The sequence below is a fragment of the Chlorocebus sabaeus genome, chromosome 9 (genome assembly GCF_047675955.1).
Source record: "Chlorocebus sabaeus isolate Y175 chromosome 9, mChlSab1.0.hap1, whole genome shotgun sequence".
In the NCBI taxonomy this organism is placed as follows: Eukaryota; Metazoa; Chordata; class Mammalia; order Primates; family Cercopithecidae; genus Chlorocebus; species Chlorocebus sabaeus.
Window position 1 is genome coordinate 13,880,486 of NC_132912.1, and position 27,303 is coordinate 13,907,788.

The 27,303-nt window shown below is 47.1% G+C and overlaps 1 protein-coding gene across 12 annotated transcripts in view; it reads right to left on the bottom strand.

Moving 5' to 3' along the window:
* Positions 1 to 27,303, bottom strand: part of FRMD4A (FERM domain containing 4A) — a 692,609-nt gene that overhangs the window by 79,878 nt on the left and 585,428 nt on the right. For all 12 annotated transcript variants that reach the window (XM_008002332.3, XM_037983470.2, XM_037983471.2 and 9 more), the window contains 4 exons: positions 21,102 to 21,185; positions 13,865 to 13,930; positions 13,543 to 13,600; positions 11,147 to 11,233 (listed from right to left, as the gene is read on the bottom strand). In XM_008002332.3, coding sequence (XP_008000523.3) covers positions 11,147 to 11,233; positions 13,543 to 13,600; positions 13,865 to 13,930; positions 21,102 to 21,185 — 295 coding nt within the window. The remainder of the gene's footprint in view (positions 1 to 11,146; positions 11,234 to 13,542; positions 13,601 to 13,864; positions 13,931 to 21,101; positions 21,186 to 27,303) is intronic.

Here is a 27,303-nt window from a genome sequence, read left to right on the forward strand (position 1 = left end):
TCCAACTCTTATCATCCTCCTGCCTCAGCCTTCCAAAGTGCTGGAATTACAGGTGTGAGCCACCTAGCCTGGCAGTTAGTTTGCTTTTTTTATTTTTATTTTTGAGACAGGGTCCCACTCTGTTGCCCAGGCTGGAGTGCAATGGCACGATCTTGGCTCACTGCAACCTCTGCCTCCCAGGTTCAAGTGATTCCCCTGCCTCAGTCTCCCTAGTAGCTGGGATTACAGGCGCATGTCACCACGCTCATCTAATTTTGTATTTTTAGTAGAGTTGGGGCTTCGCTATGTTGGCCAGCCTGGTCTCGAATTCCTAACCTCAAGTGATCCACCTGCCTCAGCCTCCCAAAGTGCTGGGATTACACGTGTGAGCCACCTCACCCGGCCAGAGTTTGCATTTCTAATGCATTTCCACATGATGAAGATGCTGCTGGTCCAAGGACCACACTGAGAACCACTGCTGTAGAAGATACCATGCAGCACTGAGCAGCCTCTTTTTCCCTGCAGGATTAAAGGACGTACGCCCTCTCCTGGAATTTGTCTCAGCTACAGAGCTGAGGTCAGCTACAGACCTTGTCCAAGGTCGACACCCTCTCGCCAAGGGGGTCACTTGGATCTAACGATTGGTTAATGCTGAGGGGTAAGGCTTGGCCCCCAGCCTCAACAGCGATGGTGATGGCTCCAAGGGTTGTTCTAGCTTCAGAGTTTCATCTAGGTTGAGGGATGCCATGTTGGGACTGCATCACAGCTCAGCTTCTCTCTCTGCTTGGTTCTGTGTCCTTGACTTTCCCATTTGTTGTTAGTCCCAGAGCACACCCCAGTAAACTTCCTGCATGCGAGTCCATCTCAGACTGCTTCCCAGGGAATCTTATGTACAACACTTAGGAGTAGAGAGTCACCGAAATGGTCAGTTCTGAGAGACCCCTCCTGACCATCCATCACCCCTCCTGCTCTTCCTTACTCTGATTTATTGTCTTCATAGCATTCAACTCTCCGGTCTATGGCCATACCACCCTGAACGCACCTGATCTTGTCTGATTTCAGAAGCGAAGCAGGGTCGGGCCTGATTAGTACTTGGATGATAGAATTTAGCGCTCGAACACTATTGCTGTCGATATCTTTAATAAATAAATTTGACCACCTTCCCCACTAGATTATAAGCTCTGTGCATGCAGGGACCTAGTCTCCCTTGTTCACTCTCTACAGTATCTACAGAGCCAAGAGCAGGACCTGGTACCCAACAGGCACTCAGACAACATTTACTGAACAAGTGAATGAACTTCCAGGCAGGAAGAGTCACGCATCCTCACCAGCAACTCCTAGAGTTTTAGAGAACTGGGAAGTCTAGGAATACAGAGGATGCTTTCAAAAGTGTTGTCTGCAATTGAAAATGCCTTATGTTTGTTTAGTGCTTCAGTTTTATTTTTTAACGTAGTTCATTCAATATTGATAGCAACCCATATTATCATAAACACCCCTGTGGTGGGCAGGATAGAGGGTTGCTTTGAAGCACTGGGAAAAGAGAAACCAGCCTTGGTGCATTGAGTCTCTTCCTCAGCCAGGCCCACACGGAAATGCTGGTATCCCGCCTCCTGGACCCATGGTCCTGTCTCTGTATCATCAGCAGAGGCAAACTCAAGTCAGTTTCCATTGAAACTCACTGAGTGTGACTTTCTCCCAGGAAAACTCATATGGGGGCCATTTTATCGGAGAGGATTTCATATTCAACACCCTGTACTGAAGTTCTAAGTGCCAGCTCAGGGCTTTCAGGTGATTACCATTCTTTTTTTTTTTTTTTTTTTTGATGTAGAGTCTTGCTGTCGCCCAGGCTAGAGTGCACTGGCATGATCTCGGCTCACTGCAACCTCTGCCTCCTGGGTTCAAGCAATTCTCATGTCTCAGCCTCCTGAGTGGCTGGAATTACAGGCATATATCACCACGCCCAGCTAATTTTTATATTTTTTAGTAGAGACAGGGTTTTGTCATGTTGGCCAGGCTGGTCTTGAACCCCTGACCTTAAGTGATCCACCCGTCTCGGCCTCCTAAAATGCTAGGATTACAGGCGTGAGCCACTACGCCCGGCCGATGACCGTTCTTAAGAGTTTGGGATTACTCTTCCAAATGGAGATGATTCAGCCATGTCTGATATTGGTGATTTGAGAAGGGGGGTGTCTAGGACTGATGCTTTGAGAAGAGGATCTCAATTTTCTTAGAATATGATTCCTTTTTTCCCTGGAGAGTTATTTTTAAGGAGCAGATTCTGGGAACTCGCCATGCCCTCCACCTCCTACTCCCAAATTTCCCCATCTCTGCGCCCGCCCCACCCCCCACAAGTAGGCCTGGTCTGCAGCTTTGGGGCCAGTCTCTCTAGATGCCCAAGGCCAGGGCCTGTCACCCACAGGCATCGAAAGCTTCCAGGTCCACTCAGTGCTGTGCTGCAATCTGAAGGACTGATAACATACCAGGAGAAGGCCCTTTGGTAGTACACCGGGAATGAGTAAGGGGCAGCTGCAAAATGCTAAGAATGCTGAGTGCATTAAGTGAAGTGTTTCTCCCAGGTGTGCACAGGGTGTGGTTTCCAACGGGAATGCAGATGCTGGAATGAGGGAGGCAGCCACCCAGGCTGGCCAAGTCAGAGGCCCAGCAAGGAGAAAGCGAGCCAGGCAGACGCCGACAGAAGAGAACCATAAATCCACGGCACACTAGGCAGAACGTCTGCTGCACCGCATAATTTAGCAGGGCAATGCCGCCGGGAGTCCACACCAAGTTAATGGAATATTTCCTGTAAATATTATTTTCCTTTCCTGTCTCATCATCTCATTTCATTCAAAAATCTTTACTAATCCGGGGGAGTGAAAGTAATGCATCAATTCCCAGAGCCAATGCCCCTGCTTCCGAAATACCCTTAGAAATCACAGGAAGCCACATTGGCTGCTTGGGGACAGGGGGCAGGCCATTTACTCTGGTTCCTTCTCCTAATGTCTCAGAGGGGACCCCATAGTGCTCCTAATTGTGCATCTAAGTGTACATAAAAGCCCCCCTAATTGCACATCAAATAAATAAGTAAATGCTGTCTGCTGAATATGTAACAAGGACTGATGTTGCTATTTCTTCCCAGGGGGGAGATGTCATTAAATCTGGGCTGCATTTCTAAGTGATGATTTATAGATATTGAATATTCTTTACGAGGGAGGGGTTTTTGGAGTCACGTGCTTTGCAATATTTGCTATCTAATGCTTAAAGCCTCAGATACAGCTTGCTGGAGGACTCTCTATTCTGACTCTTAGTGTCCATTTGGAAAGTCTTTTCTGCTTTCATGTGTAATGGCTCCCGATGATCAGATGGCTGGTTTGTCTGCAGGTCTGAGGACTGTGCGACCCCCTGGTCTCCCCATGCCTCAGTTACTGATGCTGCAAACAAGGGCAGATTGTCTCAGAGATCAGAGCTCTCAGGCTTTCTCGGGCTTCAATCAATCTAAGGAGTGTAACGACCCCTCCGCTAAAGAGGGAGCCGGATGTGAGACAGATTCTGTCCAGACTTACTTATGTCTGCCCCGTGGGACCCCGATTCTGCAAGATTTAATAAACAATGCCTCAATAGATAGCATTTAATTTTCATTCAAACATTTCCAGGGAAGAAAGAGGTAAAACTCTTGCTTGTACCAGCACAACTGCCCGAAACCCGTGGGATACCTAGTCTGAGACATGTTGCTATTGACGGTCATTTCACACAGCTGGTAGTTTTTTTCTTTTTTGATGGCCTGGCTCTCTTTACTCAACCATAAATGCAAACTAAGATGAAACTTGGGATTTACCTCCAGTGCCTAAATGCCAACCTGACACTGTCTCATTGTCTCCTGAGGTCAGGAGGACCGTAATTTGTGAAATACGGAGCCTCTCACCTCAGCAGCGCTTCTTTCTATTCCCACACATATGCACATGCTAAAATGGGATGCGGTAACTAGCATAAAATAGGGTAAAACAATTGCTGCAAGATTTGTTTTTTTGGCTGGGCGTGGTGGCTCACGTCTGTAATCCCATCACTTTGGGAGGCCAAGGTGGGTGGATCATTTGAGGTCAGGAGTCTGAGAACAGCCTGACCAACATGGTGAAACCCCGTCTCTATTAAAAATACAAAAAAAAAAAAAAAAAAAAATTAGCCAGGCAGGGTAACACATGCCTGTAGTCCCAGCCACTCGGGACTCTGAGGCAGGAGAATTGCTTAACCCCAGGAGGCAGAGGTTGCAGTGAGCCAAGATCGCGCCACTGCACCCCAGCCTGTGAGACAGAGCGAGACTCCATCTCAAAAAAAAAAAAAAAAAAAAAGTTTTTTTTTTTTTTTTTTTCGCTACTGTGACTTTTCTACTTCTCTCACCATTGCTGAGCCAAGACAGACATGTAACATCCTGTCAGCACTGTACTTGGATGCTACATTCACAACTGTGCAGAAAGACTTCCAACCGTAGACATGGCAAAGGAGAGAGGAGAGCTACAAAGCACTCAAAGGGATGTCCCCAAGTGTCATGTGGCGTTTGAGTATGAACAGAAGCTCAGAAGTGGGGAGGAAGGCAAAGAGGGAAGGAGAAACATCACTGTGTGAAGGACTGAAGTAGATTTACTGAGAGCTGATGAGGGGATATTGAATGTCCTATAAAAAATTCTACATCTTGGCTGGGCGCAGTGACTCAGGCCTGTAATCCCAGCACTCTGGGAGGCCAAGGTGGGGGGAATCCCCTGAGGTGAGGCATTCAAGACCAGCCTGGCTAACATGGTGAAATCCCATCTCTACTAAAAATACAAAAATTAGCTGGGTGTGACGGCACACTCCTGTAATCCCAGTTACTTGGGAGGCTGAGGCAGGAGAATTGCTTGAACCCGGGAGGTGGAGGCTGCAGTGAGCCGAGATCGCACCATTGCACCCCAGCCTGGGCGACAGACTGAGACTTTATCTTAAAAAAAAAAAAAAAAAAAAAAAAATATATATATATATATATATATATATATATATATATATATATTCTACATCCTATCCTTAGATAGTATTTAGGGTTCTGCCTGACCTCTTAGAAAGAACTTATATATGCAAGCAAGGGTTGATATTCTGGAGAATGTGCATGCATTACAGATTCTGATTTTTCTTAGTCTTGTTTGCTGCTTTTTTAAGGGTATTCTGGGAGCTGTTCTTCCATCTATGTTGTTCCAAAATACTACCGAAGTTGGCCTTCAGGAGTTCAACATCTGTGAACTCTTCTGAACATGTACAAAAGCCGAAATCCAGTCTGCAGGGTGTCCCCACATGTTTAGCTGTTCCTGACACGTGTACCCTGCAGGCAATGAAGCTGTGATTTTTGTTTTTTTGACAAACTCCAGCAGCTTGCATTGAGGGCTGTGCTTCCGAAGGCCAGGAGGCTGTCTCTTTAGAAGGTCCAGGTAGCAGAGTGTGGGGGTTAAATGTCCTCTGCTCTCGGAGCCACCGGTGAGGTCCCGTGCGTTTTACTCCACCCCTCAAGAGCCTCTAAGCTCCAGAGTAGTGATTAAGTGACTGAGGACAGTCTCTGAAACTAGGATGGCAAACTGCTTGCAACTGGAGAATGAGGGAGAGGCTACTGTTGTGCTCCTTTCTGGACAGTCATCAGCTACTCTTTCACGGTGCCTTTTTGTTTGTTTGGGCTTTTTTGTGGGGGATGAGGGGTAGGTCATATGGAAACACTTAAGTGGATTCTCAAGGCGGCTGCTGAGCCCCTGTGGGTGTGCCGACGGGTTGACGATGCTGTTGGAGCTGTGCAGGCAGTGGACGCCTCTGGGTTCTGCAAAGGAGATGGAGCAGACTCACCCCTGCCACTGCCTCTACTTAAACAGGGGCTCTTCTTGTGTTGGTGCAACGTGACAGAGCTGCTGGAACTGGGTCAGAGTGTCAGGGAGGGCCCCTGTCTGCCGCCGGGCGGGAGCAGCTGCCTGGGCTGGAGATGCAGCTGTTGTTGCAGAAGCCTCCAGGTGCACAGTGCTGAGTGCCACTCCCTTGCCTGAGCATCCCTGGAGGCTCGAGGTGGCAGAGATGTGCCAGGCACCAGAGCCAGGAGGGAGCGGCATCCCCTGGAGTGCTGCCCCTCCCAGATGGCTCACCCAGTCATGAGGCCAGCGCGGGGGACCTCCCCTGCCCTCGGTGTACAGGGACACTGCTGGCCACACCAGTGAGCCTGGCTGACCTTCCCCACGTCTGAGTTTTCAAAGCACAGAGGGCTGCCAGCGGTGGTCCTTGTCTCCAGGCATACATCAGAATCCCTGTGGGGCTTCTTCTGGGCTCAGTGGCCTGGTCGGAGGTGCAGGTCAGTAGGCCTGCAGGGGGCTGTGGCATCTAGACATCCCAGTAGCTTCAGATGAGTTCCTGATGTACAGTGAAGGTTAAGAGCCATTGGCCCAGAGGCACTGAAGACAGACTTTTGGCTTAGGTGTGGACTTGCATCGATATACATTCACATGTGTGTGCATCTTTTTAAAATCTGAGACCTGGGATCAGGGTGCGGGCTTTTTGTAGTCTCAGAAACTGATATGTCCCTTAAACATAACAGAGATGGCCTTTTTATAATGGTGATGAGGTTGGCAATGCAAGAAAAAGAAATAGGCACCCCGTTTAGGTCTTCTTGTAGCTGAGACTTCTTAACAATGGCTCCAGTTAGTCCACGGCCTTGCCTTTAAGTTCCATCTGACATCTTAGTGGGGTGGGGTGGCACCCCTAGAAGCTAAGTTAACCAAGCTGTTTTCCTTTCCCTCAAGGGCTTTTCAAAGGCCCCCTTGTTTTTTGGAGACGAGTCTCTTTCTGTTGCCCAGGCTGGAATGCAGCGGCACAGTCTCAGCTCACTGCAACGTCTGCCTCCTGGGTTCAAGTGATTCTCCTGCCTCAGCCTCCTGAGTAGCTGGGATTATAGATGCCCCCACAGCAGGCCCGGCTAATTTTTGTATTTTTAGTAGAGATGGGGTTTCATTGTGTTGGCCAGCTGGTCTTGAACTCCTGACCTCAGGTGATCTGTCTGCCTCGGCCTCCCGAAGTTCTGGGATTACAGGTGTGAGCCACCTTGCCCGGCCGAACGCCTGTTCTTAATTTTATATTCAGATTGTACATTCATTTCTTAAGGAGGGCCCCAAATTATGTAAGCTTCAGGGCCTGTGCAACGGAAGCTGCCTCTGCATCTCACCGGGATCGTCGTGATTGGGAAATGAACTCTTCACTCCTAGCTCCTGGTGTGTCAACTGCCAATCCAACCTCCTCCCTCTGTCCAGTCTCTGGTTCAGTGATGCTTTGGAAATTCTTGCTACTCCTGAGCTCCAACTGAATGCCCAACGGCCTACTAGTCACAGCCACCTGGATGTCCCATCAAGCCTGCAGTGTTGCATGTCCTGAGCTGCACTCATCCCTCATCTGTCACCCCCAGACCTCCTCTTCTCTCAGCGTCCACACTCTGGTGGATCCTGAAGCCTGGGAGTCATTCTGCATTGCCCTCCTCCTCTCTTGGCCTCCCGCTTCCGCCTACAGGTGATCAGTAACACACGCCTTCTCAACATCTTGGTTCCCCTTCTCCATCCTCAAGCCCCGCCAGGTGTGACCTGCCTTACCCTCATCATGTTCTGGTTTCTCAGTCTTGTCTTGGGTTTTTCCTATCCATCCTCCAAGCAGTTTCCAGAGGGTGCTTCTACAACAGTGGAAATCTGACACTATACTCCTCAGCTTCAAACAGACTGCAGCCACCACTCCCTATAGAGGAGGAAGTCCTCTTCGCAGAGCCTTCAAGCCTCCAGGAGCCTGCGAGCCCCAACCTCCTCGCCAACTCCTCTCTTCTCACTTGATGTTCCAGAATGAAGGGCGCTGTGTCCCCTACCCCTGTCACTGGGATTTCAGGCACACTGGCCTCTCCTGCACGCCTCCCCACCCCATTCCTCCATCTGCAAAACTCTTTGCATCCTTGAAGACCCCACTCACTCTCTGCTTCCTCTGTGAGGACTTCTCTTCTCCTTATGCCTAGTTGACGACTGTCTTCTTGAATCATCCCTGACCCTCACACAGAGTCCTATTACACCACTCAGACACTGGCTCAATTATCACACATCTTGGAGGACAGGATTCATGTCTCATCTCAGTGCCCCGTGATGGGCTTGGCACCTAAGAGGTATGCAGTAACTGTTCTGTTTTTGTTTTTTTCAGACGGAGTCTGGCTCTGTCACCCAGGCTGGAGTGCAATGGCATGATCTCAGCTCACTACAACCTCTGCCTCCCAGGTTCAAGTGATTCTCCTGCCTCAGCCTCCCCAGTAGCTGGGATTACAGGCATGTGCCACCACGGCTGGCTAATTTTGTATTTTTAGTAGAAATGGGGTTTCACCATTTTGGCCAGGCTGGTCTCAAACTCCTGACCTCAAGTGATCCGCCCGCCTCGGCCTCAAAAAGCGCTGGGATTACAGGCATGAGCCACTGTGCCTGGCTGCAATAACTGTTTTTTTTAGCAAATGAATGAATGATGGCTCTGACAGCTTGGTAGTCTGTCCTTAAATTAGGAATGGGCTGGAAAATTCTGACTTTTTCCTCAAAGGCCACAGAAACCCAAGTGATTTTCAATAACAGCCCAGTCTGGGTTAGAGCCAATGGCCTGGAAAACTATATTGACCTTTTAACATTTTTAATTCATGGACCTGGATAAGTTCCATTCATTATTGTAAATTCTCTTATTCGATGCCTGATTTTTCATGCCTTTGGCTTCTTACTTTTCCTTATCTTGAAGCCTGTTTTAGCATCTTACAATAATAGTTAGAATTGATTGAGCCCTAAATATGCAACCTTTCCTGTGTTTTACATACATCAAGTGCTAGCTCATCACCTCTTCACTCTTCATTAGAACCTCAATCAGAGAAATAAAGAAAGCTTACACATTTTAATAAATTGAACCAAACAAGTATGAATGCTTGTTAGCATGTCTTCTAAAAATCTTAGAGGGAGAAGCGATTTCAACCGCTGGATTTTAATGATCTCTGCTGTAGATCTCAATTATGCACGTTGGCCTTGGTCTTCTGCCACTATGGGCAAGAGAGAGCTCAATGTATTGCAGCCAGAATTTTGTTAAAGGCTTTAGGGAGTATTCTTGGCTTTTGCAAGCAGCAAAAACAGTCAGGCAGGTTGAAAAGAGAAAAGTCAGGCCAGGTGCGGTGGCTCACACCTGTAATCCCAGCACTTTGGGAGACTGAGGAGGGCAGATCACTTGAGGTCAGGAGTTTGAGACAGGCCTGGCCAACATGGTGAAACCTCATCTCTACTACAAATACAAAAATCAGCCAGGCATGGTGGCGGGTGACTGTGATCCAGCTACTGGGGAGGCTGAGGCATGAGAATCGCTTGAACCCAAGAAGCAAAGGTTGCAGTGAGCCAAGAGCATGCCACTGCATTGCAGCCTGGGAGACAGAGCGAGACTCTGTCTCAAACAAACAAACAAATAAACAAACAAACAAACAAAAAAACAAAAAGAGAATGGTGGTTCTAAAAAGAAAGAGGGAAGAGAGAACTCAGGAAGAAAAGGCACAGAAAATTAAAAAGGCCATGTGGGAAAAAGGCACAGGGAAAACAGGAAGAAAAATACAGGGAGGAAGAGGTATAGATTCTACAATCGAGGAAAACAAAGTCAGAAAAGGTAAGAACAGAGGATCCAGTTAATTTCTTGTTGCATTTAAATGGATAAGGAAGGGCTTTGGACATAGCCGCAAAACACTCCCTCCACCCACTAAAGAGCCAGGTTCCTCCTGAGTTGTTCCCAGTCAGTAATTCCCCCACCATTTGCTCAGCATCTTGTCTTAGAACTTAACCATCTTACTGATCAATGGAGTGAAAATCCTCCCAACATGGGAACATTTTTTCTTCTATCAATTTAATAAAGAAGCTGGCCAAGGACAGATGTTAACTGAAGAGCCTACAATCCACTCAGATATGCAGTGTGGGTTTCAATCCTATTCGTAGATAAAACAGCTTGGAAAGCAATCTGGAATGACATAATCGCCCAATATTGCCTTCTCTCTGCTAAAGCAAGTGTGGTTTTCATAGGTTTTTAACTTGTATTTCAGGGTTTGAACTGCATACCATCTCTCTGTTAACATTCTCCGCCAGGCGATCTGAATGACAGCACTCTCCTCTAAGATATTTTTCCATTATAATTTTCCAATTTGTTCAGGTCTGAAAAGTGTGTGTAAATGAAAACAGAGAAAATTCAAATGCTGTATCCCTTTCAAACATTCCATTTTGGGTTTACAAGGACTTTGCAAACCGTTCTCTGTTTCTCTCCCTCTTCAGCAAATAACCTTATTTTCTGATCACCTTTATTGAGCCAGAAAATATGTGCTGGATTTCCAGGAACCCCTCTCTCTCTTATTTTTCAGCTTTTTCTTTTTTTGTTTTAAGACAGAGTCTTCCTCTGTCAGCCAGGCTGGAGCGCAGCAGGGCAATCTCAGCTCACTACAACCTCCACCTCCCGGGCTCCAGTGATTCTCATGCCTCCCAAGTAGCTGGGATTATAGGCATGCACCACCATGCCCAGCTAATTTTTGTATTTTTAGTACAGACAGGGTTCTATCATGTTGGCCAGGCTGGTTAGAACTCCTGGTCTTAAGCGATCCGCCCGCCTCGGGCTCCCAAAGTGCTGGGATTGCAGGCGTGAGCCAGTGTGCCCAGCCTTTCAGCTCTTTTTGACCTGCAATCTCTTCTTTCAGCTCTCCCACCTGCCCTGTCCCAGAAACCTTTGGGAGAACTCAGACTGGCTTCAGGATTCAAGAGAAATGTTACACCATTTTCCCAAAGAATACGGCCCGCCCGAAATTAAGGAACACGACTGTCCCTCCAAAGTCTCTTTGCCTATCTGCTCTGGGGAGAATTGAGCCAGTCGTCTCGCCTTAAGTAATTATAACAGCTTAGGTTTCCTCAGAGACAGGGAGAAAAAAAATGAAAAACGATTTACCCGAGAACTCAGATGGGATTGCTGTGGAGTAATTTGTATACACTAAAATTGGCAGGGGATTGGTGAGCCTTTAGGCTGCATGGCCTTCGCCATGTAGAACAGACCTTTACGCCTGTTCCTCTCCGGATCTGAGAGGCGTTAAACCCACGCGGGAGACCATCCTTACCTTTCTTGGCTTCACTTTATCATGGTAGTCATACTGGAAGATCCCTTTGTAGCTCAGGCCCAGCCACCATGGTATGCCCTGCTTGTCCTAGGATATCAAACAAAGTTCGGGTGAAAATGGGGCTGGAGGTAGTAAACACACTAAGTGGAGATTTCCTGGCTCGGGGGCAGACGAGGGAAAGTGCCATTTCCTGGGAAGGGATGGAGCCCACCTGTCTACTTTGTTTCTTAACAGATGTGCCCATCAGTGAAGGATGCTCTGTTATGTGAAGAGGGTGACATGGGGAATGTCGGGGGCTGGGGGCCTGGCTCTGCTAATCAGCTGGACAGCCGAGGTCCTTTCTCTTTATATATAAGGAGTGAATGCCCTGCTCTCTCTCTCTTTCTCCCTCTCTTTTTTTTTCCCCTTCTAAGAATTTAGGCATTCCATGCTGGGACGCCCTCTCACCACAGTTGAAAATCTGTGAGATGTCACACCTAATGAAAGGAGCTTCTGGGCTGAGAAACTGTCATCGTCATCGATGGTCAGAGCCAGAGGAGCCATGGAGACTATGGAAAGTGACTCCTCTCCTTTTAACAACAAATCACAGCAAAGAGTTGGTCCAGCTTTACCCAGGACCTTCCCCAGCCCCGGGAAACACAGACTGGAAGGTGTCACCCTGAGGTCCTGCTCACCCAAGATGACAGCTGGGTGCCAGGCAGGGTTTCAGGACTCATGCTGTTGGACAGGGTAGCAAAACGGAAGCCGAAACAGTCTCAGGACTGAATTAGAAATACCAAGTCCGTTTATTGCTTTTTTTTTTTTTTTTTTTGAGATGGAGTCTCACTCTGTCACCCAGGCTGGAGTGCAGTGGCACAATCTTGGCTCACTGCAACCTATGCCTCCCAGGTTCACAGAATTCGCCCACCTCAGCCTTCCGAGTAGCTGGGACTACAGGCACGTGCCACCACGTCTGGCTAAGTTTTGTATTTTTAGTAGAGATGGGGTTTCACCATGTTGGCGAGGCTGGTCTCAAACTCCTGACCTCAGGTGATCCACCCGTCTCGGCCTCCCAAAGTGCTGGGATTACAGGCATGAGCCACTGCACCTGCCCACCCCCCCCCCCACCGTTTATTAACAGAGACCTCTTGTCACCTGAGTGTAAGTTGCAATTCTATATTCAAATAGGATGATTCTGAGTTAATTAGAGCCCTCAGAAGCTAGGATTTTATAATGAGCATATCAAGCAGCTTTTCCCTAGCTATGCCCTAATTGCCAAGTTTCTAAAAAACCTAATACACCCTCATGGTGGGTGTCTGGAAAACTCGAAACTGGCACATCATGGTTTTGAAATATTTGTGGGGCGTGAGTTATTTCAAGATGAGCAAAAAGATAAAAGGCAAAAGAGATACATTTTGAAATTTCTTTTCAAGCTTCAGGGTATATGATTTCTTAAAAACAAACTTTAAAGGTAGTATAAAATCCTTGTATTAAACCCCTGCCTCTGGGAAGTAGCTGTGCACACTGCAACCGATTCAGAGAACAGAACAAGAGGAAACCCAATGCCACTGCAACAGCAGATTGACCAGGTAAGAGCTGTCATCACACCATAAAACGGCATTAGTGAGATCACAAGGCCCCCGGACAGGTAGCCTGATGCAGCTGGGCCAGGCTTCCTGGATTCGTGCTCTTTTCCAAATAAGCAGCTAAGCCATTGCTTATGCTTTGAGGTTCTAAGTGCCAAACACCCATCCTCCTTTGGCACTTTGAAAATCCCAAGTCTTTACCAAACTGAAATAAAGAGCACAGTTTTGAAGTTTTCTTGGAAGGCAGAAAGCATATATATCAGAGACAGCCTTTCTGTTAAGTTTTAGGGCTGACAAAGAAATGGACCACAGGCTGAAACAAATTGAAAGACCGGGTGAAGTTTCCTGTATTGGAAATCGTCTTTCCCCAGCATGCAATCTTCCTGACCAAGTCCTCTGAGACCTCCATTCCCACCAGGAGTTATAAAGAAAAAATAATGAGGGCCGGGCGCGGTGGCTCACGCCTGTAATCTCAGCACTTTGGGAGGCCGAGGCAGGTAGATCACCTGAGGTCAGGAGTTCAAGACCAGCCTGGTCAACATGGCGAAACCCTGTCTCTACTAAATATACAAAAATGAGCTGTGTGTGGTGGCGCATGCCTGTAATCCCAGCTACTCGGGAGGTTGAGGTAGGAGAATTGCTTGAACCCGGGAGGTGGAGGTTGCAGTGAGCCGAGATCGCGCCACTGCACTCCAGCCTGGGTGACAGAGGGAGACTCCATCTCAAAAAGAAAAAAAAAAGAAAAGAAAAAGAAAAAAAACATATAATGAGAAGTTTTGATTTGTTTGTTTAGGGGAGGTTTGTCAGCCTTCACCAAATGAGTGCACTCACCTTCACTGCATAATAGTGAACCCCATAGGTTGGGAGAGACTCCACGATGCTCATGTAGCTGCAACGACAATAAGAAGATACATAAACACACACACACAATGCACACAAGGCTAGTTATTCAGCAGATCTGGTATCATATATATATATTTGTGTATGTGTATGTGATAAAGTTCTCGGAGTGATTATTTACTTGAAAATTAAATTGCAACATACACCCCCCACTCCCAGATATGTCTTTGGAGAGGAACTGAACAATTCTGACATACTATATATTAACACACACAAACACCGTCCCCACGCAAGCTGGGAAGGGGCCACTTACTTCACGATTGCTTGACCTCTTGTCTGACCGTTCAGTTTCTTGTAGTGCTCAATAACTCTGTCTTCACTGCAATTAGAAGAAAAGAGTGCTGTTATCAGAGTCCCTAAGTCAACAGTCAAGCTTCCTGCCAGTAAGATATTTCTCAGCCCCATCTCCTAAGAAGCTCCAGGGCACCAACAGCTCCTGGAAAAATGATTTGTCCTGGAGTGGCATTTCCAAACTCAGTCTGAGTGCTATCTATTTGAATGTAGATTTACTTAAAAAATAGTCTGTTTTCCCCTCAAAGGACTTACATTCTCTTTGTTTTGGATTTTTTTTTGTTTTGTTTTTGAGACGGAGTCTCACTCTGTCACTCAGGCTAGAGTGCAATAGTGCGATCTTGGTTCACTGCAACCTCCACCTCCCGAGTTCAAGTGATTCTCCTGCCTCAGCCTCCCGAGTAAATGGGACTACAGGTGCGTGCCACCATGCCCGACTGATTTTTGTATTTTTAGTAGAGACAGGGTTTCATCATGTTGGCCAGGCTGGTCTCAAACTCCTGACCTCAAGTGATCCGCCCACCTTGGCCTCCCAATGTGCTGGGATTACAGGCATGAGCCACCATGACTGGCTTATCTTGGATTTCTAATCAAGAAATATAAGATTGGAGCTCAGGCTGGGTGCAGTGGGTCACCCCTGTAATCCCAATGTTTAGGGAGGCTGAGGTGGGTGGATCGCTTGAGCCCAGGAGTTTGAGACCAGCCTGGGCAACACAGTGAGACCTTGTCTCTGCATAAAAATACAAAAATGAGCCAGGCATGGTGGAGTATGCCTGTAGTCCCAGCTAGTTGGGAGGCTGAGGTGGGAGGATTGCTTGAGCCCAGGAGGTCAAGGTTGCAGTGAGCTAAGATTGCACCACTGCATTCCAGCCTGGGTGACAGAGTGAGACCCTGGCTCAAAAACAAAAAACAAAGGAACAAAAAGACTGGAGCCCAGGTTTTGGGATCAGCTCCTTGGAAGCAATGGTACCAAGAGAATAAGAGGAAGCAGACAGCAGAGATGACGTGTGGATGCCCAGGCTGAACTCTCTGGGGTCCTTCTTATCCTCATCTTCCTAGTCCTGTCCACACAGGGCCTCATGGGGGGATGGCAGGCATTGACCTTAACCACACGCCCACAGCCTACCTGCTCTGAATGTGTAGTCAGGGATGGAAGGCTTTCCAGGAGGATGGAACGTTCTGGAATTTGGGCCTGGTTAATATGAACCATGAGGCAACAAAAGCTCCATAGGAACACTTGGAGAACAACAGCAAACCAGCTACCAGAATTAGACAGGCGCTCCCTCCCTTTTCGAAATCTTAGTTTTTTTTTTGTTTTTGAGACGCAGTCTCCCTTGTCACCCAGACTGGAGTGCTGTGGCGTGATCTTGGCTCACTGCAACCTCCGCCTCCCAGTTTCAAGCAATCCTTGTGCCTCAGCCTCCTGAGCAGCTGGGATTACAGGTGTGTGTCACCACACCTCGCTAATTTTTGTATTTTTAGTAGAGATGGGGTTTTGCATGTTAGCCAGGCTGGTCTCAAACTCCGGGCCTCGGGTCATCTGCCCATCCCTGCCTCCCCAAGTGCTGGGATTATAGGCATGAGCCACCGTGCTCAGCTGAAATCCTAGTTCTGATATAACAAGAGGTTAGGTGGCTCCTTGGCGGCAGTGGCAAGCCCGCCTCCTGAGAAGTGACTCTGATGCCCATGGGGTAGGAGATATGACCACTCCAACCCCTGCCTTCAGATGGGCGGAGCCAACTTTGGGAATCCCAGGGAAGCAGGTGCAGGCAGAAAGCCCCACCCCCACCTGCTGAGGTGTGGAGTCCAGACACCTCCGCCTCCCTGGTCTGGCCCCAGAGCTTTGGAACCTCAGTTCTCACTCTCCTGTTTTACTCCTCTTCACCCTCCCTGTCCTCCGTCAAAGCTCCGTGAGGGGAGGTGATTCCAGGGCTATACCCTTGAGATCTCAATAGAGGATCTTTATTATCTGTTATTATTATTTTCGAGACAGGGTTTTGCTCTCTTGCCCAGGCTGGAGTGCAGTGGCATGATCCTGACTCACTGCAAACTCCATCTCCTGGGTTCAAGTAATTCTCCTGCCTCAGTCTCCTGAGTAGCTGGGATTACAGGTGTGCACCACCACGTCCGGCTAATTTTTGTATTTTTAGTAGAGATGAGGTTTCACCACATTGGCCGGACTGGTCTCAAACTCCTGACCTCAAATGATCTGCCCACCTCGGCCTCCTGAAGTGCTGGGATTACAGGTGTGAGCCACTACACCCAGCCCTATTATCTATTATTCATCACCCCAGGATCTACCTAAAGCCTTCTTTTACCCACATTTTTCTGTTTGCATGTTTAGCAAGGCCAGCGTTGGGGGTAACAGGTTCTACACATTCGTCACTAGTCTTTGTGAGTAATTTATTTCTCTTTCAATGACTACCTTAACCTCCAACAAATATCTTTTAATTTTAATATTCTGGAATTTGATGCATAGAGGACAGTGAGCAGTCTTGATAAAGAAGGTCTTTATGAATACCCAGAATGAGGACCAGCCAGCTCCAGGGGCCCTTGCCTCAGTTGGAGCGTCACTTTTGTGGGGTCTAGGCATCCTCTATTCAGAAAGGGGCAGACCCAGCCATCTCTCTCCTTGGCTCCCATGTGCCGAGGAAGTTCTATGTCAAGTGTGACAAAGTCGTCTCTTGATAAACAATTCTCGAAAAGCATGCTCCCCAAGGGCAGGCCCAGCCTCACGAAACCTGCAGAACTTCGTCAGGAGGTTCGGCAGCTCCACTTCTTTCCATCCCACTCACTAACTCAACAGCTGCCTTGGCGTGTTTCCTACCATGTGATCTGGGGTTTTGTGAGGTCGACTCCTAGATCCAGGGTCAAGCAACTTGGTGTAGATAGGGGCCTTTTTCCTTTGCAGCTCTAGGGAGAGAGGGTCCCTGGGGTGAGCTGAGGAGGTACAAGTCAACATAGCACTGTAGCCACGAACACACAGAAGGCTCAGGAGAAACAGTAGTGAAAGAAAGTCAAAACCACTGTCAGAAAGCCACGCCGCTGTTTAACCACTGCATGTCCTGACCACAGGGTTCTGGGTGGCTGACAGCTGCAGAAATCTTCGCCACCCCCTGTTGGCCCTGTAACTCCTGCTCTCTGAGACCATCTGTGAAAAGCCACAATAGTAGCCTTCTCCATCCTCAGTTTTTTCCTTCTCGTTTTGCCCCCTTAAACATGGTGGGCTCATCCTGGAATAGCAGGCTCAATCCTTACCGAGAACCTATTCTGCTCCCAACCTGTCCCCACCCCTGCTCTGGAACTTTCCAGAGGGCTGACGTGCTCCGAGTTTTGCGGACAATTTTCCCAGACCCTAGATTTGTAGCAGGGACTCAAGGGGGTAACTAGCAGAAATCCAGGAAGCAGAGTAAGCACTGTCTGGATGACTCAGGGTTACATGGAGGAGAAAGGCAAATGACCAAAGCTGCCTGTGCCCGGGTCACTGGCTGGGTCATATTGTTAAGTCAAATGACCTCTCTGCAGACAAGGGGGTACAGGAAATGCATGGGTGACGGAAGGGGAAATCGCGATGGTGGTATATGGTTCCCTGTCTCGGAGCAGCTGCTGGCCTGCTGTGCTCAGTGGTTTTGGGGTAAAAAAAGATGTCCCTGCATGCCTCACTGAGGTGGTAGGGGTGGTCAGGTGGTCCAGCATTTACAAACTGGGCCTGTGAGGGAGAATCCAGGTCAGGGTACTGATCCCTCCTTGTTCTGTGGCCCTGGGCACATCATTCTAACTTTCTGCCTCCGTTGCCTCCTCAACAGGGAAATCGCATGGTGTGAAAAGTCCATGCTTGTTAAATGTGCAGGGAGAATGAGAAGAAAGGCTTCTTGCACCATGACTCAGCATTATTATGCTGCTTTCCCTGCTTTTTAATGGCATGAGGTGACTATGTATTTCCTCTCTTAATTACTGTCTGAAGTAGGTTGGTGTGTGTCATCCCATTTTGCAGAGGAGAAACTGATGAAAGCTACCTGGCTAGTCACTGCATAGGTTTGGCTGGGATGCTAAGACCCACTGCCTTGGTCACCAGGCTGCAGCCTGCAGGTTGCCCATCCAAAGTGTGAACTCCGGCAGGGGCAGGAGAGCCCCCGAAGAATGGTGAGTACACCTCCTTAGTTCAAGAATGATCAGGGGAGCTGGACACTCTGGGCAACTGTGATGAGAGGGGTAAAAAGGTCTCCCCCACCGGTGAGGGGTCCTGGTTGACCTTGCTGAGTGTTGATTCTGAGACCCAGAGGGAAAAGCAGCGAACAAGCTGTGTGCACCTGCTCTCTCTTCATTCTGTATCTGTACGAAGCAGGGACAGCACTTATCCCTCTCCTTGCGGCTTTGCTTTTTAAAAATCTATCTATACATAGGGGTACAAAAATATAGTTAGATAGAAGGAATATGTTCTAGTATTTGATAGTACAGTAGGGAAACTATCATTAACAATAATTTGTTGCATATGTCAAAGTAGCCACAAGTGAAGATTTGTAATGTTCCCAACACAAAGAAAAGATATGTTCGAGGTGATGGATAGCCCAGTTACCCTGATTTGATCACCGCACATTATGTACAGATATCAGAGTATATATACATGAAAAGTATGTACAACTATTATGTATCAATAAGAATCAAAGTCCATATAAATAAGGTTGAAATATTAGAGCCAACACCAAGTAGCCAACCACAGTGAAATGAGGTGAAAGAATCTGTTGTAGTTGTGGTGGTTGTTTTTCAGCAGGGTATCGTCAGGAGGGTCCCTGTCATTGACTTTTATACATCGTCTGGGTTGTGATGCTGACTGAGTGGCACGTGGCTCCCCCATCCTGCCACGCTCTCGGGACATTTAACACTGGCTTGGGCACTTATGGGTCTGAAGGAGTCTCAGGGAAAGTGCTGGCCTGGTCATGATGGTATGGGATGTTCTGCCAAGCCAGCTATAGGTGAAGATGTTTATACAGAGAAGAGACAGAGAGAGTGTGTGTGAAGGGCGAGGTGCCTCTGGGTTAGTAATTATGTGTGAGCACAGAGCAGATAATGGAGAAGGTGAAGGAAAAATCCAGAGACACAGGGAGGAGAGAAGAAACTCAAAACTCTCAGATGTGTATAGCGGTGTTCTAAGGTTTGGAAAGGAATGAATGGGTGACTGATGGACACACAACAGGACAGGTCTCAGAGGCGAAGAGATTCCTCCCTGGTCCTCTCTAGTTACCTGCTCACACCCTCAGGGTCTTGACCATTGGATTTTTGGAAGTGAACAGTCAGGAGGCTACGGAGGGATGAGGCCCAGCGGCACAAGGAATTAGGGAGGTGGGTAATAGGGTCTGTGAACAAGGAAAAGGGACCATCATTTTTGGGCATTCGGATTGCAAGTCTCAACATTTGGAAACTGATGTGTGCAAAATCCCTGCAGGCTAAACAGATTTTGCTCTTTGGGGGCAGGTTATCATTAGAGAAAGTCATTATCCATTTACATTTATGTTTCCAAAAGAGGAGTGGCAATAAAACAGCTCGGAGAGATGAAATTAGGGACGCCAGACACGGAAGGGAGCTCACAGCCTCGGGCCTGGGTGCCAGCTCCCTAGCGATGTGGTCTCTCAGAGAGATGTGATTTATGAGCCAGAGTTGTTTTTTGTTTTGTTTTGTTTTGTTTGAGATGGAGTCTCATTCTGTCGCCAGGCTGGAGTGCAGTGGCACAATCTTGGTTCACTGCAACGTCCAACTCCTGAGTTCAAGGGATTCTCCTGCCTCAGCCTCCCAAGTAGCTGAGACTACAGGCACGTGCCGCCATGTCCAGCTAATTTTTTTGCATTTTTAGCAGAGACAGGGTTTCATCATGTTGGCCAGGATGGTCTCCATCTCCTGACCTCGTGATCTGCCCACTTTGCCCTTCCAAAGTGCTGGAATTATGAGCCAGAGTTTAATGCTGCTAATGAACCCTGCATCAAGACATGCCCCACCCCAGCCAAAGGAATCTCTTAGCCACCCGAATCAATGAACAACTAGGTCACTGTCTGGATAAGTGTCCAGAGAAGATGAAATGCTCATAATCCGTATTTTTCAGAAACTGTCATCAAAAGCACTGACATAAGTCACGTGTTGTAGTTTATTAGAATTGACTTGGTCTGTGCTTTTTGTTTTGCTTTTAAATAAAAGGAGTTGCAATGATTTCTGTTAGGGAATCAGAAGGAACATCAGAGAGCGGTATTGCAGTTATCAAAGGGCAGTGGCCAGGGCTTAGGAACCCAGTGGGATTTCAACACATTATCCAGGAATGCAAGCCCTGCCCAACTGTGGCCCAAACCACAATCTGGGAGCCTTTCAAATGCTGGAATCATTCAGAATCAGTCATTTAGGGCCCGACAGATGAGCTACGGCATAATGTTACATAGTGGCTACATCAGGAGATATAAAACAACGAGGGAAAATAAAAGAATCAATCTCTTTCTTCTGAAAGAAAAAAGTCCTGTGGTTCTCCCACATCTCAAACCTCGACATGCTGTCATCAAATGACAGGTGTTCCAAAATGAAACTCTAGCAGCACACGAAAGGCTCTTCAAGGTGGCAAAGCTTCCAAAGTGAAATTTTAGAAGCTATTCTTTTTGAAAATTGAAAAAAAAAAAAAAAAAGAGAAGAAACAAAAAAGAAGAGGTTTCACGCACAATGCTTCACTTAAGTAAATGCAGAAAATGGGTGGGGTGTGGTGGCTCACGCCTGTAATCCCAGCACTTCGGGAGGCTGAGGCGGCCGGATCACCTGAGTGAGGCCAGGAGTTCGAGACCAGCCTGGCCAACATGGTGAAACCCCATCTCTACTAAAAATACAAAAATTAGCCAGGTGTGGTAGTGTGTGCCTGTAATCCCAGCTACTCAGGAGGCCGAGGCAAGAGAATCGCTTGAGGCACAGGTTGCAATGAGCTGAGATCATGCCACTGCACTCTAGCCTAGGTAACAGAGCGAGATCTGTCTCAAAAAAAAAAAAAAAAAATTAATTAATTAAAAAAATAAATAAATGCAGAAAATGATTTCATGAAGACACAAGGTACTTAATACAGCTGCGAGTCCAGGCTGGCACGTGGGAGCTGGTGGAGGGAGGGTATATTCGGTTGTCCTGTGTCCCCTCACACTCCGAGAGGGGCTCGCTCCTGGGGAAGACTCCAGGGGTCTTACCAGTAGGCCAGGGAAGGGTGCTCCTTCAGGGCTTGGGTGGGAAGGGCTGGCAGCTTCTTCAAGTCACTCCTCACAACTTCATTGCTGAAAGAGACAATGGCCAGAAATGCACTCACCCTCTGAGGACATAACCGCACTCTCTGATACCACTTGGGCCGCTGCCTTGTCTGAGAGACCCCACATCTGCTTCCCTGTTAATCAAAAGCAGTGGGAGGAAGGGGCGCTCTCTTTTTATTTCCTTAATACAGATGTAAACGAAGGCAGAACACGCCAAGCCCAGTAACCACCTTTCACCGTGCAGAAAGCAGGACACAACACCTCCAGATGGCCAGGGGTGTCTTCCCAAACCCTGCTCTCACAGACCGGCACAGAGTGAACGCCCCTGAGCAGCCCTCAGCAGGAATTCGGGGAGAAGAAGGGTCCCCAGGGGTCCCCCAGGGCAGGATCTTAGGAGAAGCGCCCCAGAACCCCGCCGTTAGGCTCACATTGCTCCGAGAATGGGCAATGGTGCTGCTGTCTCCGTCAGAGCGTTTGCTCTGCTAATACACAAAGCTGGTTGTCATGGCTTACGTTGACCACATGCTGGAAACTGTTTTCCGAAATATGACAAATAAATACTGATGGAGTCTCCTTTATCTGAAATGCTTGGGAGCAAAAGCGTTTCCGATTCCAGATTTTTTTTCAGATGTTTGACTAGTTGCATTTATATACTTACTGGTTGAGCCTCACAAAACCTGAGCATCTGAAATCTGAAGGGCTCCAATGAGCATTTCCTTTGAGCGTCATGTCGGCACTCAAAAAGTTTCAGAGTTTGGAGCATGTTGGAGTTCGGATTTTCAGATTAGGGAGACTCAACCTGTAACTTTTGCTTTTGAGGAGGCTCAGAAACTACTTAGAAAGTGTGAACTGCATTGTCTGGGCCAGGCTGAGCATCCCGTATCCCAAAATCCCAAACCAGAAATGTGCCAAAATCTGAAACATTTTGAGTGCCAACATGACGCTCAAAGGAAATGCTTACTGGAGCACTTTGGATGTTGGATTTTTAGATTTGAGGATGCTCAACCAGTTGGCATATAACACAAATATTTCAAAACCTGAAAGAAATCTGAAACACTTCTGCTCCCAAGCATTTGGGATGAGGGAGATTCAACCTGTACCATCAGGTGGTTTTATGCATCTGGTCCTGAAATCAGAAATTCTTTTCCCCGTAGACTCACATATGCTTAGGTTTGGAAGATGCTTTAAACTCCCCTAGCTTAACCAGCCTTCTTCAGGTGCCTGACTCCTCCCTAGACACTCGGCAGGTCTGCATCCCCTCTGGGCTGGACCATCTGTGGCGTCTGCACCCACCTACTACCTCCAGAGTAACAAGCGGCAGCCACTTTGGGACAGTTTTGATACTGAAAGAGCGTTTTCCTATCCTGGTCCACCAAAGAGCCTTGGAAGCCTTAGCCGGAGTTGCAAAGGCACATGTAGGAGAGTTCTGCCTTCGATTCACAGTTCTGACTTGGGCTACGTGAGCAGCTTCGAGGTTGCTTATACTAACCAAGGCAAATACTGGCCACCAGGACACAACAGGTACAACTGTTTCATTTTTAGCAATGTTTTTCATTTTTAGCAATGTTTTTCATTGCTAAAAAGGAATGAAACAAGGTATAACTCTGAAGGAAGGAAGGAATACCGCAGCCATAGAGGGGAATTCCTCAGGTGCTTGGATGGTGGACACTCCAGCACCCATGCTGTTAACTGGAGGATACATTGTTCCCTGTGTCCCTGGCAAGAAATACAGCCAAGGGCAGTGCAATGAGCAGCATCACCAATGGATGCCCAGTACCACTGGGCAAAACCACATCAATACACCACTACATTACGTCTGTGCGTGGTGATAAAGAAACACATGGAGGTTTGGTGACATTAGAGCACTCCCAGAAAAAGCATTTTTCTGTTGCCCTAAGAAAGAACGAGGCCAGGCATGGTGGCTCATGCCTATAATCTCAGCATCTGGGGAGGCCGAAGTGGGAGGTTCACTTCAGTCCAGGAGTTCAAGATCAGTTTGGGCAACATAGTGGGACTCTGTCTCCACAAAAATTACAAAAATTAGCCATGCACAGTGATGCATGCCTGTAGTCCTAGTTACCCGGGATGAGGCTGCAGTAAGCTGTGATTGCAACACTGCACTCCAGTCTAGGTGACAGAGGGAGACCCTATCAAGAAAGAAGAGAAAAGAAAAGAGAAAGAGAGAGAGAGAAAGAAAGAGAGAAAGAGAAAGAAAGAGAGAGAGAAAGAGAGAAGGAGAGAAGAAGAGAGAGAAAGAGAAGGAAAGGAAAGGAAAGCAAAGGAAAGGAAGGGAAAAGAAGGGAAAGGAAGGGAAAGAAAAGAAGGAAGGAAGGAAGAAGGAAGGAAGGAAGGAAAGAAAGAAAGAAAAAGAAAGAAAGAAAGAGAGAAAGAAAGACAATGACCATGGCCAGTGGTGTTGGTGAATCCTGGCTTCATATGACCAACTAGAGGGAAAAGCTCAAAGTGTAACTGTTTGAATCAATCCATCCAAGTACTTGAACTGTTAGAATCTAAATGGTAAGGCCAGGACAGATCAATTGATAATCAATAAGCTGAAGGTGTTTATGAAGCCTCTGCTATTACATGGAAAGAATTGTAGAGGATATAAAAAACGATGAGATATGGTCCTTAACCAGAAGGTGCCCATGATTTAGTTGGGAAGGCGAGAGGAACACCTACAAACCTTACTGACCACAGGGGTGATGTGTGATCATGTCAATCCAAACAACAGACATGAAAGCTCAGAGGAAATAATGGCCTCCTTGGGCTCTGATGTAAGACTGGCTTTGGGGGAGGCTGTGCATGAATAAAAGGATAGGAATATCACTTTTATCCCGAGTGGAACACAGACAGACATGGGGGCCACATGAACTGAAGTAATCCATTGTCAGGGGCAATACCCTGAAAAGGGCAGGTCAGGCAGAGAATTGTGAAACTTTAATGCCAGCTAAGAGGGTTCAGCCTCTCCTGGGTTTGATCCAGGAGGCAGACAGCAGGACAGCCCCTGGTGGTTTTCAAATAGGTAAACTCCTAGTGTTCAGGAAAATTCAATTCTAATCCCAAGTACAGTCGATAATTTTTACGCGCATGCTATAAAGGCATAGTTTCAGCAAATATTCAATTCACCAAACACGTGAGGGTCCACATTGATGAATTTCCGGATCTTCTCTCCTGGCTTCACGGTACGTTCCCTGAGAAAAGGGATTTGATTTATTGGTCCATCAGCACACAGAGGGCTGGTTTCAATGTGAAAGGCACTTTTCTCAGATCAACTTTATTGGATGAAACCATGAGAAAGGCAATTAGTGGCTCCCTGAAGGAGTTGAAACTTGAGTTTGGGTTTACTCACACCCATCACATCGAAAGTGTATTTGGGGAAGGAAAGAGCTCCAGGAGGAAGGGATCGTTTTACCCACCAAACCCTTGCTTGTTGGCAAACACGTTGCCCTGATGACAGCCACAGGTTTGATTTCCTCGCTGAAGCCTGCAGTGGGTTCTCTAGCTCTGCTTCAGGGCAAGGTTACACACAAAAAAATCTAACAAGAAATCACCAAGGCGTGAAGCCTGTCTAAATCCATTATATTCTGGAAGGGATCCATAGCCCTTCATCCTTCCCTGAGGACAAATCTGTAGAAACGTTCTGTTTGCTTTTCTGCTGTTTATAAACATCTGCAATAACTTAGGGGTGTCTAGCCCTGTCAATCCAGCCAAACTCTGTGGCTGAAAATCAGAAAGCTCCCCTAACGGGAAACTTGGTCACTCGACCCCCAGAGACTTGCAATGCTGTGGCCTAACGAATGTTCTAGAAGTTCACAGCTTCCTCCCTCAATGTCTTCCACTTTGACATTTTCCCCAGAGTTCATGGCATGTGATAAATGCCAACTTATAAAACAACTTAAGACAGTTCATTGTGGCTGCATTCCATTTTTAGAAAAACGCAAAAAAGAGCTGGATGTGGTGACTCATGCTTGTAATTCCAGCACTTTAGGAGGCCAAGGTGGGAGGACTGCTTGAGTCCAGGAGTTTGAGACCAGCCTGGGCAACATAGCGAGACTCCATCTCTACAAAAATAAAAATATAAAAAATAGCCAGGTGTAGTGGTTTGCACTTGTAGTCCCAGCTGTTTGGGAGGCTGAAGTGGGAGGACTGCTTGAGCCCAGGAGTTTGACATTACAGTGAGTATGATCATGCCACTGTTCTCCAGCCTGGGCAACAGAGGAAGACCCTGTCTCAAAAACAAAAAGAATAGAAAAGAAAAAGAAAAATGCAAAAAGGTCTCTTGAAGAGCCAGTTGCTAAACTGAGAATAACATTTAAGTCTTCCTATCTTTACTATTCAGCAGCTTTTATTAAAAACTCTCCGGCAGGTAGGAATGTTGCCAGGATAAATGTGGTATCAGTGCTGTACTGGCCTTCGATTTAGTGGTTTTTTTGTTTGTTTTGTATTTTCAGATGATGTGCCTGTCTTCTACAGCCTATACTCCTCATAAAACAAGGAAAGTTAGAATGATCTACTGGGGAAAAACAAAGATTTCTAGCAATATATCAAATAGAGAATTTGCCACAGTGAACCACAACAAATTTAACCAAGATACCACAAAGTGAAGTGAGCAAAAATTAAAACTGAGAGAGAAGGACTAGCAAAATCCACAATATGTTTGCTTTTCTTTAAAAAACCTGGAAATAACCTTTTCAAGAAACTCTCCTTGGGTCAAATGAGATGTATGTAATTTGTGGGAGAAATTTGGGGCGAATAGAGTAGGCTTAGTGTGAAAGAATTCTTCCTAAAACCAGTTGTTTCTGTCTGCACTGGTACAAAAACAGCAGAGCACAAAACCCAGAATGTGATGCTAGCTTAACAGAAAGGAACAGCCTGCAATTCAGAAAGAGTAATATAATGCTAGCGTTGGCCTAACTCCTCCATATTTTATGAGCAGATCATGAAGGTCACGTTCTCGGGGGTGGGGTAATTAATAAGTAGAGTATTACAGGTCCTTAATCGATTATCACAATTCCAAAATTCAAAAAGCTCTAAGAAACATTTCTTAACCCATCTGGCTGCAAACGTCATCTTTTTGCACGAGGGAATGATGGACCTTTCTATTTGTGCCCACTTGCTGGGCACATCCATGTTTTGTGCGGGAGGTGTCAATGTGTTTAATTCCAGACGCTGCCTTAGGCTCTGCCCAGGGTGTGGTACAAGCCCTGAATTACCTGCCTAAATCCTGCCAAGTTCCGAATTCGTAAACATTGAGATCCTAAAGTTCTAGATACGCATATGTGGCTCTGTGTTCCTTTATTTGATCATACAATGGACCTAGAAAACTGAGACAGATTAATGAGGGAAATTATAGATTTTTATTCTTTGCTGATCTTTAAGAAATCATGCAGGAAACAATCTTTCATTTCCCTTTCCTTCCTTCCTCCTCTTTTTTTTTTTTTTTTTTTTTTTTGGTAAACCAAGGTGAAGTAGAGGTTACAACAAAGAAAAGGGAGCACCTGCCCATCTCTGCCTGATCCCATGCTTTTTCCCCAAGTGTGTAGGAAAGAAATGTTGCAGGGGTTTTCCACCATTGGTTTGGGCCCCATCTGTCTGAGAAACTTCTCCTGCCATAGTGTGTGACCATTCGCAGGCAAAGGGAATCACCTGGAGGCCCCAGGAGGTTTCTCCAGCATGGGATTCTGAATTCTGGGCATGTATCATAGATATGTCACATGAATTTACCAACTGTGGGGGGCAACATTTTTTTTTTTTTGGAGATGGAGTCTCGCTGTGTCGCCCAGGTCGGAGTGCAGTGGCACGATCTCGGCTCACTGCAAGCTCTGCCTCCCGGGTTCACACCATTCTCCTGCCTCAGCCTCCGAGTAGCTGGGACTACAGGTGCCTGCCACCGTGCCCGGCTAATTTTTTGTATTTTTAGTAGAGACGGGATTTCACCGTGTTAGCCAGGATGGTCTCGATCTACTGACCTCGTGATCCGCCCACCTTGGCCTCCCAAAGTGCTGGGATTACAGGCATGAGCCACCATACCCGGCTATGGGGGGCAACATTGTAAACATATTTATGAAATATGTGCCTTTCTATTTTTCATTTTATTTTATTTTGAGATAGGGTCTCACTTTGTTGTCCAGGCTAGAGTGCGGTT